Source organism: Bombyx mori, chromosome 3 (genome assembly GCF_030269925.1).
Source record: "Bombyx mori chromosome 3, ASM3026992v2".
NCBI classification, from domain to species: domain Eukaryota; kingdom Metazoa; phylum Arthropoda; class Insecta; order Lepidoptera; family Bombycidae; genus Bombyx; species Bombyx mori.
In genome coordinates this window covers 8,916,887-8,930,117 of record NC_085109.1, presented here as the reverse complement: position 1 = coordinate 8,930,117, position 13,231 = coordinate 8,916,887, and the positions used below count along the sequence as shown (strand labels likewise).

The window sequence follows — 13,231 nt, the reverse complement described above, 5'->3', positions numbered from 1 at the left end:
GCTCCTATACATACTCTACCACTTAACGAAAATATTTTCTGAGAAGATAAAACATATCAGTGTTCGGTTGAAAACCTTAAACTTCCTATTGGAATAATTATGATAAAAAAGCCACCTTCTATGCGAATCGAAAGAGGTTCACTTTTTAAATTACAATATCGACACATAATCTCTTAATAATAAGTAGAATCAACTCTTGTTTTCTTTTTTCACGTTTTTTTATTGTATTTAAAAAAATCTACAGTCTGTATTTTGTAAAATCGCAGGTCGGGGGACACACCAGTGCCACGCGCGCCTACGATATTTAATTTAGATAAATCGGGACGTACGCGCCACCCCGCGCTGTCCTGTGTGAAAAATCACGCATATGCTTGTAATAATGACACGGCTCTGAAATAGCTTTACTGGAAAATCTAATAAAGTTTACAAACGAGTTTAAAAAATGACTTTGGCTGTATCTATTTATCTATCAGATTGGCTGCCATTTGGACTTGTTCATTAAAGTTTCAGAGGTTTTTAAATTAATGTTGTCTAATATGAAAACTGATACAATGAATAATCAGTAATAGGCAGTTACCTACTGCTTTTAGTGCAATTTTGGTGTAAAGTGTCTTGTAGCAGACATGCTGAATAATAAAAGCTGTGTGTGTGTGAATGTTTTGGAGATAAATTCATAACTATAACCACGGGTGCACGATTTTAATGGAAAAAATATATTTCTTTGAAACAATGTGCATTGTTTGTAAGTGAATGCCGAATCGTTTATGAACAAAATAAAAAGGATTAGACTTCTAAAAATTTCTATTTTATGTGAGCAATGATAAACATTACCGCGTCCCTGTCTGTTCTAGTATAATTACGTTAGCGTGAGGTCTTCAGACTTCCTGCACCGCCTTCCGGTGGGCCGTCGCCGCAGCCGGCGTTCGTGATTTATGTTTTTTGAATTGTACATAATTGGAACGTTGTTCACTTTTATCACTCGTTGACTTCAATACAGTTTTCGTTTTTAATTGCAATGGGTTTTTTTTTGTGAGAACGAACAACCTTTTATGATATCGTCATTTGTGGTTAATGACTAGCTTGCTGTCAAGACTCAAGTCAAGTCAGGTAATTAATACGAAAAAAAAACAAAGCTATAATATTTCAAAAGGGCTATTCGCTGAATCTTTTTATTTATTTTCTATCTATATTGCATATAAAAGCTATTTATATGTTTGTATTATCCCTATAGACTTCGAAAAGACCCGATAAAATTTGATGAAAATTTTCAGGATATTTTCAGATTGGCTTAGTTGATCAAAGTGATTGTATATAGTCGAGATATGTAGAAGTAGGCATAGCGTGCTGATTTCGACTAGTTACTAAATAAAATTCATTTATTCAAACACTAGAATTTTAATCGAACACAACTGCATTATGCAATCAACAGTATACGTGCAATAACAATGAAACAATAAGTTGATTATTCTGGACCCTCATCGTAGACCTCCAACCACATACGTTGCATGACAGACCGATATCCACAATGACTCTTAAATGTCCATAATTAGGATCGATTTGCAGCCTCCACATACATTTGTCATGAATGCTCCCGGTTTCATTGCACAAGACATGATTGATGATTCTCTAAAGCAGCTGACGTATCGCGCACGATAAACTGATTGGGTGAAAGCGAAAAGAAATTGAACTATTCATATGTTGTGTCCACGATTTGGTGATAAGGTATTGAACAGTTATTCAACTGTATATAAATCCTGATAGTTTAAATATTAAAACGGATAATGATTTATTAATACATATTCTGAAAATATTTACGAATTCAATATTAGAAACGTTTTTCGAACATACTGTTTTCTGTTCTTTTTTTTCTCTCGCAAAAACTTTAAAATATTTTAAAGTAATAACTAAATTGAGGCGAAATCGCCGTAAATCATTTTAATGAACAAATTCCAAATAATCACTTATTAAAATGATTTAATTTAGCTTAAGTACGGCACGTAAGAGCATCGAATTTAAAATATAACAAGGAGTCGATTCGATTCTCGTTTATCTGATATCTTACATAGATGTTTCAAGTGTATAAAGTAAGATGAAAGTTCAACATGTTAATATTTTCTTGGCTAAGCAAAGAAACACAAGAATAATTATAAAATCTTAGTAAAATTCGGCCGTGCTCCGCTGTGGCTATTTATTGCTAACTAAAAAAAATACTGTAGGTATAACATACAAAAAATTACAAATACAAAGAACAAAAAATCATTTAAAATGGTCGAGCCGTTTTCAAGTAATGCTACGTCATAAATGTGTCGATTGATTTTTATTTATACCTCTGCAGGTAATCTGTAGAACAGTTGTTATTGTTGTAGTCCTAGGTACCCCGCTGGTACATAGGACCCTCACAAGCTGTCTCCACTTCATCCTGTTTTGCGTTTGCTCCTGAACCTCACTCCAGGTCAGGCCGGCAGTCCCCATCACCCTCTCCACGGTGGTCGCCAAGTTTGCACAGCGCGACCAGTTCTTCTCCTGCCACGCGGTTGCCACATCTGTAGACCAGGAGTAGAAACATATAACAAATTATGACAATTGAATTTTAGTCATCGCCGCAATAAAAACTATAAACCTATTTATTGCTCAGAAATGTGTAATTCAGAATAATAAATTCGAAATCTAGACGCAAAAATATTATCTCATCATCATTATTATAGTGTATTTTTGGAATAGTTCGTATTACAATACGTATCTTTCGCAATAAGGTCCATTTAGGGAATATTTTCAGGAAAAAAATAACTACAAATTAATTTTATTTTTTTATAATCCAAATGATTAATTCAATACTAGATTTATAGATATCACAGGGAGGCCCGAAAGCCTATTTTATAATGAACATGATGGATATGTTGAGATTAATTTGATTATACATATCAATCATAACATTGTATTCGAAGAAATAATGATCTCGATTTTCAAATAAATTATAATTGTTGCTAAAACTTTACACGTGCATCCTTAGAAGCACTTGCAGTATCCCATCTTCAATTGCCTTTGCCTTCCCAAATTCTTCATATGCTCTTTCTAATTTTGTAGTACTTACTATGCATATAAGGGTTCCACCACTACATCAATTTGCGCCGGAAGGCGTTTGCGCATTCCGGTTCGGAGTGTCGCATAGCTTTGTATAATCAGGTTGAGACTTTAACCTCATGTCTCAAAGTAGAGAACGTAATTTATTTTATCACAAAATCTATATGCTGTAGTAGGTATTCATAACGAAGTTTTTTTTTTGTAATAAAGCCAGCATTAGGGGCACAAGGATCTAAATCAGTTACATTATTTTTATTGCGTTACGCAACAAATGCGCAATGATTTCAAAAATGTATTCAGTGAGTTTTTGTAAGGTCAAAAAGCTAAATCACAACAATGAAGCGATCTAGACCGGTCGTTAGGTATTCGAAGTATGTGACATTTGTATTGCATAAATATTCGGTTAATATTCAGTCCGATTATGTTTTTTTGAATTTAAATGAACGAAAGTAGAAACGTAGGCCAATAACAATAATTGAAAGTGGATAGGTAGATTTGGATTTAGAAATCACTTTATTCCGTCTCTTCGTGATAAAGCTATAATAATCAATGTTTAAATATTAGGTTGTTGTTTTAAAAAAAGGAGTTTTTATGGTTTATTTTGAGTACGGTCGCCAACTTAACTTAAAGGGTCAAAGTCGCAAACTTTCATTGGAATTACAGCCATTCTATCCCCTAAATCAGAGTACATAATCGCTTCAGACAAATTTAGGTACATTATTACGAATCAATATATATTTACACATTTAGAAATAACATTGAAAAAATATCAATTCATAAAATTTGATAACCCGACACAACATAACGGCTTTTGATTTCTGGACACAATTTTTAATAAATGTAAATTTTTTAGTTTTGTGCCATTCTCTGTACGAATATGTTTTCAAAATATCGAATATTATTAAGAAAAAAAAAAGAAAAGAAAACACATCATATCAATTCGTCTCCTGTCGTCTGCAACAACAATAATATAAAGTTAACCCTTTATTAGCCGTTGTGTTAACGTATGGGCCGCGTGCATTCGTGCGCGTAATGAATGAGTGTCGCCCGTTCTGACATTTGTCATCGCGCAATTGTCGTACAGATTAAAATTGATGACGTAGCTTTGTCGGACGCGACGCACGCACCATTGTTACGTGTAAAAGCCGTCTTATCTCGCTATGCCATTATGTTTTTTTTTTTCGAATTTCGATAAGTATATTAATTACCGAGTGAAAGAGACAAAGGTGGGTACATTTGACCCCTAGACTGATTTTGGATTTTTTTTAGCAATAATTAAAAAAGAAACGCTACAGCTTTCGTGAACGAATAGTACTTTTATGGCCATTTTATTTCAAGTGTCGACATAATCGTGAACTCAATATAGTATAAAGTAACGAAATATAGAGAAAAAAAGTAGCGAAATAAATTATTTTCACTGCAAAACTAATACGAGGCTGATTTAGATCAAACAGTGGCCATAACTATTGTTCACAACAATGCAAGAGACATAATAAAAGCCATCGTCGAATCGCAACGTACGCGAGATTATTAATCAAAAAATTAACCGATAATAATAGTCCCTACCCTCCATTAAGCTGACACACAGCCCGCGTACCGTATTTATTTAACAATCAAATAAATATTACGCACAATAAAATGGGAATATTTCAATTTAATAAAACCGCCCTCAGTAAAGGGTTGATAGCGTCCTAAAGTTTTTTTGTGTAGAGATTTGTACACTATCTTGATGTCACGCGAAATTGAATAATTTCTACCACAATAGACTACAATCGTGACTTCTAAATTTCATTTTGATAATATATTTTTTTCGAAATCCTCCGGTGAACGCTTTTCTGCTAAATTAATCTGGTACATGGTTTAATCTGTTCCACGTAATAGGATTATATATGAAGTACCCCGGGCTAAGATAGTATCTAGCTTTGTGTATATTTTTTCGTAGCGTGTCTAATTTTTATTATGTAATAAAATAAATAATTTATGTATATCCCTCTCTGACTGTTATCTGTTACTCTCTGGTGTGTTGCAAAGCTTTCATCTTCGTCCTGTATTGTTCAATGTTTTATTACTGCCATCAAGGTGACGTTTTTCAACAATGCGGATATTAGCCTTTGGAGATGTCTTAAAAACGTTCATTAACCCATCTGATTTGACAGTTTTGCAGGAAGATATTGACGATCAGTTTTTATCGTGCTTTTGCAATAAGTATCTTAATGCGTTCAAATGTTACGTCTACTTTTATTTGTTCATTAATAATTAATTATTGTATGTTGACATATAAACTGTTGGCAGCGTTATTTTTTGTTAATTTCTAATATTCTATCATTGGCTAAAAATTTATAAATTTGATTTTGGAAATGGAAGCGTTAAGAATTCCGCTGTTAAAATCGCGATCATTATTCTTAGTGCGAGTTTTTTAACGTTCTCGATAGCGTAAAAGTTAACTCAAATTTCTATGGAGTTGGAACGTTCGCCTACGTTTGCCGCTAGGGGCGCTGTTCCAACTGCATACAAATTTGAGTTAAGTTTTACGAACGTTAAGAAACTCGGACTAAGCACACAGGAGGCGAACGTGACGAAGTACAACACATACCGGTCGAAGTCCGTTCACACCGCAGGGCGTAACGGTAACTTACGCGTGCGAACGCACCTGACGTGTCCAGTATAGCGCCTGCGGACACATGTCCTGTGCTCTGATTGTATGCGATGTGCACAATGAATACCTGTTTTAACATTAAAGTTTTTATTTAAAAAGATATTTTATTCTATTACGATTTTAAAGGAAAGTAAACAGAATTATATATTTTCTTGTTTCCTCAACCGCATGAAAATTATCTATGGAACTACTAAAGAATGTTAATTAGGAACCCCATTTTACAATTAGATTTTCAGCAATTTCACTTTTTTTTTCTTTCACCTAAAATATTGCGACATTTTAACAAGAACGATACAATTTGATTAGAGCTAAATTAAAAACGGCAATGCGAGACAACAGGTGCCACTGTTTAGTTTTGGGGGTTAAATTCATTATAAAGATCGGTAAGTCACCGGTCACGGTGTGCGGGCCACGCCATCTGGTGGCGTCGTGGGAAAACTTAACGTATGTAGCACCCGTTTTACACCCACCCCTTGTGGTCTATGTCTTTTGGCCTGTATGGGAAAATATCTACAGAATATGTTAATAATGATAATAATGATTCCGCGCAACGATTGAGTTAGGTCAATGATTTATTACATCGACGGTAGTGAATTTTGTTACTTGTTGTTCTTCTAGTGTTTTAAAAGCTGCTCAAAGCTCTAATTGTATTATTATGGTGTTAACAAAAAGGCATAAAACGGTTTAATCTCTTATTTATTATTTTCATTGTTATCTCTGACGCTTCGAATCCCTTAATGTTTTCGTGGCATAGACCTATATAGTAGGGACACGACATATTGTTCTATACGTACAATTGCTTATATAAATAGCACCCATTTTGAAGGCACATACATAAACATATATCTATCTCGTTCTTACTCAGCACTTTAACTCGCAGGAAAACAATATAACAGTATTTCAGTGCGTACATAAAATGAAACATGAATATACGTAAATGTCTCCGTCTCCGTCTAATGAGGCCGAAAATCCGCCATGTTTAGCGCTCCAAATGTCATTGTCACGTCAGTTCGGCCGTCTGTTTTGGGTTGTACATTATTTATTGACTTTGATATCGATTTAATATGATTGCTTATTTCTTAATTTAATTTAATTTCTTATTTTATCATGCTTAAAACATAAAATAATAATAATTAAAACATATTTTATAGGATCTCAAGAAAGTCGATGCCCCAAAACTATTATCTATATATATTTAAATTCATTATGGAGCCCTCATCCGAAAAATCGGACACCATTTTTCGGTCGGAATCTATTGATCGTGACACTAATCATAAATACCTCTTTAAAATATGTCATCAAAACATATTTAGACATTCTGTTTAGATATTTCAGGAAAAAGGCTACCGACAAAATCTCTTCGGAACTATTTAAATAAAATAGTTTTATTCCGCAGTGAGTAAAACACTATTGTCAACTCGTTAAATATTTAATAACTAAGTGATTTTAGAGAGGAAGTCACAAGGAATGACGTTTGTAATTTTATTAACGAATAAATGTTCTGTAGGTGTTTTTTTTTATCAGGTGGTCCCTTGATAAGTTTAAAATTAATAAAATTAATAAAAGAAAAACACGTACTCAAAATACGATAACATTCAGCAGAAATGGGCAGATGGCACTGTACTACGCCATATCTTTATGTTTTGCGGCAAACGACAACTTTATAAAATCAGTGTAGCAAATTTTAAAAATCGTCATATCGTTTACTTGGCAAATTTGAAGCACGAACTCGTCTTAGATTTCACATAATATCTAAATCCTATCATTTTTGCACATAATAATATACTTACTTCCTATTAAAGTATAAATTCTACAAATAATTTTTTTTTTTTTTTTTTGCCCTTGTAGGCAGACGAGCATACGGCCCACCTGATGGTGAGTGGTTACCGTCGCCCATGGACTTCAGCAATGCCAGGGGCAGAGCCAAGCCGCTGCCTACCAACAATAACCAATAAAATACCAAACTCAACAATATTTAAAATAAAACGAGCCAAGAACGTTTATCGATAAAACCTACTAACATTAAAATCTTCTGGGCAGCACTAAAACCGCCATGTTTTGTGACCAGATGACGTCACAGTGGCACGAATTTTTTGTTGACGTTTCATTTCCATAAGTTTCCTACTTCAGTGTTTCGTGGTCATGAAAATACGTTATTCCACGACATATTTTGCTAACTACCCTCAAAGTAATGACTACGACACGTGAAAATCTAAAAATATATTATTTATAACCTTTATTACAAATTTTGAAACAAGAAATAAAAATTAAAAAACTACATTCAACAAAAAGAATTCTCGCTGTGCTTTTAGCAAAAGTGTTCAACGATTTTGATTGCTGTTTCTCTAAGGCTACAAACTCTGCGTTATGATCTTGCTGTCTATGTACATATATTTTTTTAACTTAATTTTTTTAAAGATTACAATATTTTTAAATAATTCCTTTTGGAATTGGGATTCCTATTGTTCTTGCATTGCATACCCGTATATTCTAACTCTATTTCGAATTGCTGTTTTTATGTTTTATTTCTTAGATAGGTGAACGAGCTCACGCCCCACCTGATGTTAAGTGGTTGCCCGAACCTATAGACATCATCAATGTAAATGCGGCTGCCCACCAAGGTGTCTCAAGAGACATGAGTTCTAAGGCTTTCACAGACGACGGCTGCCCCACGATTGAAACAGAAACTACTGCTTCACGGTAGAAATAGGCATGATGATGGTACCTACCACTGCAGACTAACAAGAACTCCTATCTGAGTTAAGTTTAGGAAGTGACATACATTAATTTTTTATCTGTTACCTCGAACCTTTAAAATCATGTCCGGTAGGTATTTAAGAATAAGCAAAAGAGTTGCTTGTGTGCCAATTCATTACTGCCTCGTCAGCATTATCGTGATCTACCAACAGATTTAAGTGCATAGGTACTTAAATTTTTAAACCTACATACGCTGAATTAGTCACGCACAAGTGATTTTTACTATTTTCCCCGATGCAAATGCCGGGTCAAGTGAGCATATTAACCCTCACCTCGCAGGTGGGGTGGGGGTGGCGTGCCCCTGATAATTTGTAACCAACACTTCAGTGTTTTGTGCCATCATATACAGTTTGGTTGACCTTTGAAGTGCTCCTGTGACGTGACCATTTAAAATACCGATCGAATCTTCGGAAGCTTAGGTAGGATTTATTTATTTATAAACTAAATTGATGATAGAACGGATAAGATTTTTCATACAACTTGCTTCTCAAATATAGATAGATGGATCGGTATAGATATATATATAAAAAAAAAACATAATTGGTTGTTGTTGATGACAAGTTGATTTTTTTAATATTTTTTTGTTGCTTAGATGCGTGGTGAGCTCACAGTCCACCTGATGTTAAGTGGTTACTGAAGCCCATAGACATCTACAACGTAAATGCGCCACCCACCTTGAGATATAATTCAAATCTAGAATATAATTAGAGCGACGTGTCTGAGGCAATGATATTCCCGAGCGACGACAAATTCCTTCACATATCAGGGATCACGATGCTGACATCGCCCATTCATATTTCCCTGATGATATCACGTTATCAGCCTTGCCTTATCACGGACGCGGCTTTCGTCAGACAATGCTCGAGGCGTGGCCTCTTTCGTCGTGACTGTATTAATTCTGCATGTGTCAATGCGAACCATTTCGTACTTCCGACGTTTGGGTCGTGATCATGCAGTCATAAATATCGTCTTCGATGCTAGATCGTTGTCAGCGCGAGATAAGCGGCTCTGCATGTACACACACACACACACTCACACACATATTTGTGTGTATGAGGGCGTTGTTATGTACCGTTTAAAGAAACATCCGTAATTATCTAGTTAAATGTGTTTTATAGTTGAAACACGTGCTGTAATAAAAACGAAAACTGTTATTAAGGAAATAAGTACAGCAAGTTAACAATCTATATATTAATACGTGAAGCAAAAACTTTGTATCCCTTTTTATGAAAATTGCGCTGACGGAGGAGTATGAAATTTTCCACACTTATAGAGAATATAGAGAAAAAGTGTACAATGCTAATCTTTTTTTAAAATAATGCATAAAAGATACATTAAATCAATAAAGAAAACATTACACACACTACATACCATGTATTTGACGCACACACGCATGCATACTATTTATTGTCAAACTTTTATTCTTGACGTCTGTGGTCATATTGAGAATAGATTAAATATTGTTTGTCATTATTAATATTTTTTTATAGTGTAGCCTCGGCGAAATTTGTGATTATAGATGTATAAAATACAATCATAATAGTGTACAAACTTATTATACAATTCCAATTAATTATAGTCGAATTTCGACTACTGCGGGACCTCTAGTGACGATTAAATTTAGCATAATTAAATTTGATTTCGGAGTTTTTATATTTGTATTCTCTTTGAAACTTCAAAAAGGCGATGTTAGAGCTTCGACAGCTAACGCCGCCGATCGCTTGAATATTCAAACACATCAGCATACAGCATCGGAGCATTATTTCACGTCAATTTTCGCCGATAGCAAGACATAGTGTTGGTAGCCGCGTATTTACATAGTCGCTAACGAACTGCACTCTTGTCTGGGGACTCGATAAATAACGAATTAACACGTGTCAATACGTTAGACTATCTACAATGAGTTATGTGTCCTGTTACAAGTCTTCAGTATAATAACTGGCGGTTTGTTGCATTAATCCGTTTATTTAGCATATCCAGATAATAACACAGAGAATGGGATAGCTTATGACCAAACTTTCTTTATGCCTGAAGAGGCGACTTAAAATCTTTACAGTTATGTTGTAACTCAATTTTCTTTCTTAATATTATTATGTTTTTACTTATGATACATCATGAATTCAAGATAGTAATGATGGATGGCTTTCAACTAGCCAGATTAATGAAATTTAATTTATATATTGGATCGTTGGCGAGTTAATGGTGCTAAGTGAGAAGAGCTCATAGGCATCATAACGTGAATATCGCCGCCCACTTTCAGGTGAAGTCTTGAAGTGTCCGTATATTGACTAATTGCGGGCATTTAGAAATTTTACGGGTCTCACTCTATTTTTTTTTATTGCTCTGATGGGTGGACGAGCTCACGGCCCACCTGATATTGAGTGGTTACTGGAGCCCATAGACATCTACAACGTAAATGTGCCACCCACCTTGAGATAAGTTCTAAGGTCTCAGTATAGTTACAACGGCTGCCCCACCCTTCAAACCGAAACGCATTACTGCTTCACGGCAGAAATAGGCAGGGTGGCGGTACCTACCCGCGCGGACTCACAAGAGGTCCTAACACCAGTAATAATATTTTAATATTTCTTGGTTTTAAGGATTACTGTTGTTATGCAACAAGTTTCAAAGTATCAAAGTTAGAAAATAAACTGATCCGAACTTTACTATTGCAATTTTCAGAGCGTCAAGCAACCAGCGAAAAGTTCAGCTCCCAGTCGATAACTGAAGAAGAAGACAGAGAAGACACAGAGCCAAGGTGTTCCTTCTGCGACGCTCCTTGCGCTAATATAGAACTGTAAGTAACTTTAATGACGTAAGATTTAGAGTACATTTTTCTACGTAGAGAAGCGCAGACTAATCAAGTTACATAATAATTTTATAAAATATATATATTCCAATATTCTAATTGACACCCATTTGATCTAATATCAAGAGAAACACTGATGATTTTTTGTTAGCCGGGACCGGTAACACCTGTGACATTTTTGGCGTACATTAATTGATTTCAGAATACAATAAAATGTTAGATTTCTTATTGTCTGAAAGATTAACTTCATTAAGACTGCAAGATATAATAAGCTTCAAAAATACTCATTATCACTATTAACCCTTCGACTGTGTTTACTGTATGATATTATTATTACTATTTATATACAAAATATGTGAATCTTAAATAGAGTTTATGGAGCATCGGCTTATAAACATACCTTACTGGGTCGTCACGAAAAAACAATTATCGTGAATTCATTATTGGTGACGATTATCATCGGCCATTCGTGGTGTGTCATCATATTTATTAGAACAGCGTTGGGTTGTCAATAATGCACGATATCGAGATTATCGACATGCACACATAGTCGTATCGCGCCATCACTAGCGCTTAACGATTCAAACATGACTTTCGATCTGTGGTCTGTGTTGTATCCTAAACGTCACTAAATTATTCGTATTTCGTCTGTATCTAATAACAATATTTTTACAAGAACTATGCATAAACCCATAACGAATTTTTATGATTATTTATTTTATTCATACAAAGAAAAAACCGTTACAATATTACGTTATTTGGATTAATGAACAGAATTGCTAAATTTTGGCCAGTTTATAAGCTTTCTTGGTGTCTACAAAAAAAAAAACAATTTAGATGGTAGCATGTTATACGTTCTATTCCTAAAAACATACAAAGAGATATAGAGACACATACAATTAAAATATGATTAGATAGATAATTACGCGTTTCAGTCCTCGTATTTTTGCCCCTGACTATTATCCTTTTTATTTGGATTTTTAGCTCTCCTAGAACTTCTATGCCCTTTTAATAGTAATTCTGTGCACCATACGGTTGTCAGATAATATTTATTTAACAATTCAATTTTTATTGTTCGTATCTAGACAATTAACAGGCATCCACAACCTCTTTTTCTGTCTTCTATTATATAATCATGATTCTTTTATATTTTTCCCTTATTTGTATGATCTCCTCTCCTCTGGTCCTATACCCGCAAAAACACGAGCAATTTTATATCATACACATATCTTAACTACCTAAACAGTATCATTGATATGTAAAAAACTGTAAACTTTTTTTCTTTTATTACAATTTTTGTTATTCTCTCTCTCTCTCACTCTCACTCTGGGTCTTGTCTTTATCTTTTATCACTCTTACTTTCTGCACTGTGTTCGGTACGATTCGCTTGATCATCACTATTGTGACGCCTTTATTGTTTAGATGAGTGGACCAGTTCACGGCCCACTTGATGTTAAGTGGTCGTCGGGGGCTCATAGACATCGATCACGTTAGTGCCGCCATCCACTGGGCGTCTTATTCTTTAAGCCACAAATTCTTAAACAAACACCTTGAAGAAATATCAGATATATTTCGTTGTTACTAAATCAAAAAGGTACCTATGCTTTTTTTACACAATACAAATGACAACAAAGAACTTTGATTTTATATGTAATTTACGCTTATTTTATTTAATATACAACTAAATGTTTACGAGATGTTAAGTAATGCTTAACATAAATTACTTAATTTATTTGAGTTTCAATTGAATAAAGAAACCATTCTGAAAAAAAATTCCTCATAGACATTCAAAACACAATAATCATTTTAAAAATAATTAATATAGACATCCTATTGTTTTCTGAAGAGCTTGAAGACAGATACAAATCGTACATGAGTTAGCAATATCGATTTTATCGCAACATCGACTGAGCTACGGAATCCAAACG

At 34.3% G+C, this 13,231-nt stretch overlaps 1 protein-coding gene across 10 annotated transcripts in view; it reads left to right on the top strand.

Annotated features, from left to right (window-relative positions):
- LOC101735622 (histone-lysine N-methyltransferase PRDM16) overlaps positions 1-13,231 on the top strand; it is a 153,247-nt gene that overhangs the window by 130,049 nt on the left and 9,967 nt on the right. For all 10 annotated transcript variants that reach the window (XM_021351659.3, XM_021351658.3, XM_062676129.1 and 7 more), the window contains one exon: positions 11,177-11,291. In XM_021351659.3, the coding sequence (XP_021207334.2) occupies positions 11,177-11,291 (115 nt within the window). The remainder of the gene's footprint in view (positions 1-11,176; positions 11,292-13,231) is intronic.